General features: G+C 33.4%; 1 protein-coding gene across 4 annotated transcripts in view; it reads right to left on the bottom strand.

The window, feature by feature from the left end:
• Window positions 1-69: 69 nt before the first annotated feature.
• NEMP2 (nuclear envelope integral membrane protein 2) overlaps window positions 70-2,484 on the bottom strand; it is a 26,309-nt gene continuing 23,894 nt past the window's right edge. For 2 of the 4 annotated variants that reach the window (XM_025039474.1, XM_025039477.1), the window contains exon 9: window positions 70-1,063. In XM_025039474.1, coding sequence (XP_024895242.1) covers window positions 1,039-1,063 — 25 coding nt within the window. In that variant the 3' untranslated portion in view covers window positions 70-1,038. Of the gene's footprint in view, window positions 1,106-2,484 lie in introns of all 4 variants that reach the window. The other 2 variants (XM_025039473.1, XM_025039475.1) reach the window with 1 other exon arrangement.

Consider the following 2,484-nt stretch of genomic DNA (forward strand, 5'->3'; position numbering starts at 1 on the left):
AGGGATTGGAACTGTGATCAGCGATATAATAAACTCCAAATCAAATGAACACAACAGAAATATGCCAAGTATATGACAAGTAATGCTTTTAATTGTTTAGCTTTTCACAGTATTCACATAACAGACATTGACATATCCATGATTTCCTTTAAAAATAAACATGAAAAACAACATCTTGGAAGACTGTTGCTCTTTTTCTCTTTCTTCAGTTGTTTTTGTGATGGTTACACTCAGCTTGGCCACTAGGACCTACTTCCTTCTATTGTCAGCACCTTGTCACCCTGGCACAGGTAAGACCCAGTAGCTATCTTGTCTGAGATGTCCCCTGAGAAATCCAGTAGACTGTTCACATGTTATTCACACACAATTTGTAGGACACAGACTGCCACTTAGGACATGAACATGGTGAGCACAACCACTGACACTTCTGATACATTTATAATATATCAACAATAAATATAAGTATTAAAAAATCAGATTGAACTATTATAAAAATGATTTTAGAACTGTTTACACTTATAAAACATTATCATTATAAATCTGAATGAAAGATACTTTGATTTTTTAAAATCAGAGTCTATGTGAAAGCACAGATTGAATTTAGCAAATTTCACAAAAATAGCAAAACTAATGAAAAGATATCTGGCAAAAACAGACAACTGTAAAACACTGACACACTCCTTAAAGAGGAAATAATTGAAAATCAGTCTAGAAAGTTCCAAATGGGTAGCCATGCTCTCATTCAACAATTAGAGCAACTCTACTAAATTTGGCTCAGGAAAGCAGTGCCTAAATTCTCTATACACCCATCTCCATAACCTCTCTTGTAGTGAAAGGAGAATTCTCATTCCTTATGCCTCTCTTCTTTATGATCCCATCACAGCAAAAAAGCCTGAGTTTGATTCTTAACGAGAATCAATTTAGCAACATCGTAACCCTTAGATTGTTTTGCCAGGTTCAGATATTTCTCAGATCTATGTGTAGGCCTCCTTTTCTCAGGGTCAAAGTTAGTCCCTCACATCACTCTGGAGTTTAACATCATGAATCAAGAAAGATTTGTTCTCTGTAAGAAAGATCACAAATCCAAACACAGTTAAATAGGGTTCAAGGGTCTAATGAAAAAAAAAAAAAAAAAAAGATTACAAATCTGTTTTGTAGGAAATGGTTACAAACATATAAAACTAAACAATTTTTTTAAATGGACTAGTCAACTCAAAATGTCACGAGGTTAAATGTCTTCAACACACACAAAAACATAGAAAGTAATTTTAATTTCTAATCCTTATATATCTATATCTATATCTATAAAAGTTTTAACAAAACTTTAAAATATTACAAAACATTTGCGTACAAAAAAACTTTAAATATAATCTTAGGAAATGTTTCTCTTTATCACAGTTATCAAATATCTAGTTGGCCATTATTAAAAAATAAAAAAGTCACCAGTATTGTGAATCCCAAGGCTGTAAGGAGGTGACCTCTTGGCTCGCCTCTAAAGGTCTCTTCTACCTGAGTTGCAGGAAATGCTTGGGCTGAAGCTCTAGTTCCAGTGCTGCCTTTAAAAAGTTTTGTGATCTTGGGCAAGTTATTTAACCTCCCTAAACCTCAATTCCTCCATCATTAGCATTTTGCAAATGTGTTTCAAGGAATATTAATCTCATGAAAAATGGTTCTGTGGTCACATTAGGTCAGAAACTGCTACACATCATTTCACCTCTTTAAGAGATTCACCATGTGCATTAGCAATATTAAGGGTTCTGAGAAATCCTGCAGTATATTTGTTTAACTTTGTATCAGTCTTAGTTGACTCAGAATCCTTTTGCTAACACTTATTAGTATCTGTGGACTATACTTTGGAAAACACTGGTCCAGCATATCTAAGGTCTCTGCCAGTACTTACGTTGATAACATACAAAAGGAGCAATGCTGAGTCTTTTGACACAGGTTCTGGGGATTAAGAAATAAAAGGCATCCAAATAGGAAACAAAGAAGTCAAACTGTCACTATTTGTGGATGATATGATTCTCTATATGGAAAATCCTAAAGACTCCACAAGAACACTTCGAGAAACAATAAGCAAATACAGTAAAGTTTCAGGATACAAAATCAATGTTCAAAAATCTACAGTGTTCCTATACCCTAATAATGAATTGTCAGAAAAAGAAACAGAAAAAAACAATTCCTTTTGCAATTGTAACAAAAAGAATAAAATACCTAGGAATAAATTTAACGAAACAAGTGAAGGACCTATATAATGAAAACTGTAAGACCCTATTAAAAGAAATTGAAAAGAAGTGGAAAGATATTCCGTGTTCTTAGATTGGAGGAATCAACAGTTAAAATGACCTTATTATCTAAAGCATTATACAGATTTAATGCAACCCCCATCAAAATCCCATTGGTATTTTTTAAAGAAATAGAACAAAAAATCATCAAATTTGTATGGAAGCACAAAAGACCCTGAATTGCCAAAGCCATCCTGAG

This window comes from Pteropus alecto, unplaced genomic scaffold, assembly GCF_000325575.1.
Source record: "Pteropus alecto unplaced genomic scaffold, ASM32557v1 scaffold3, whole genome shotgun sequence".
Taxonomy (NCBI): Eukaryota; Metazoa; Chordata; class Mammalia; order Chiroptera; family Pteropodidae; genus Pteropus; species Pteropus alecto.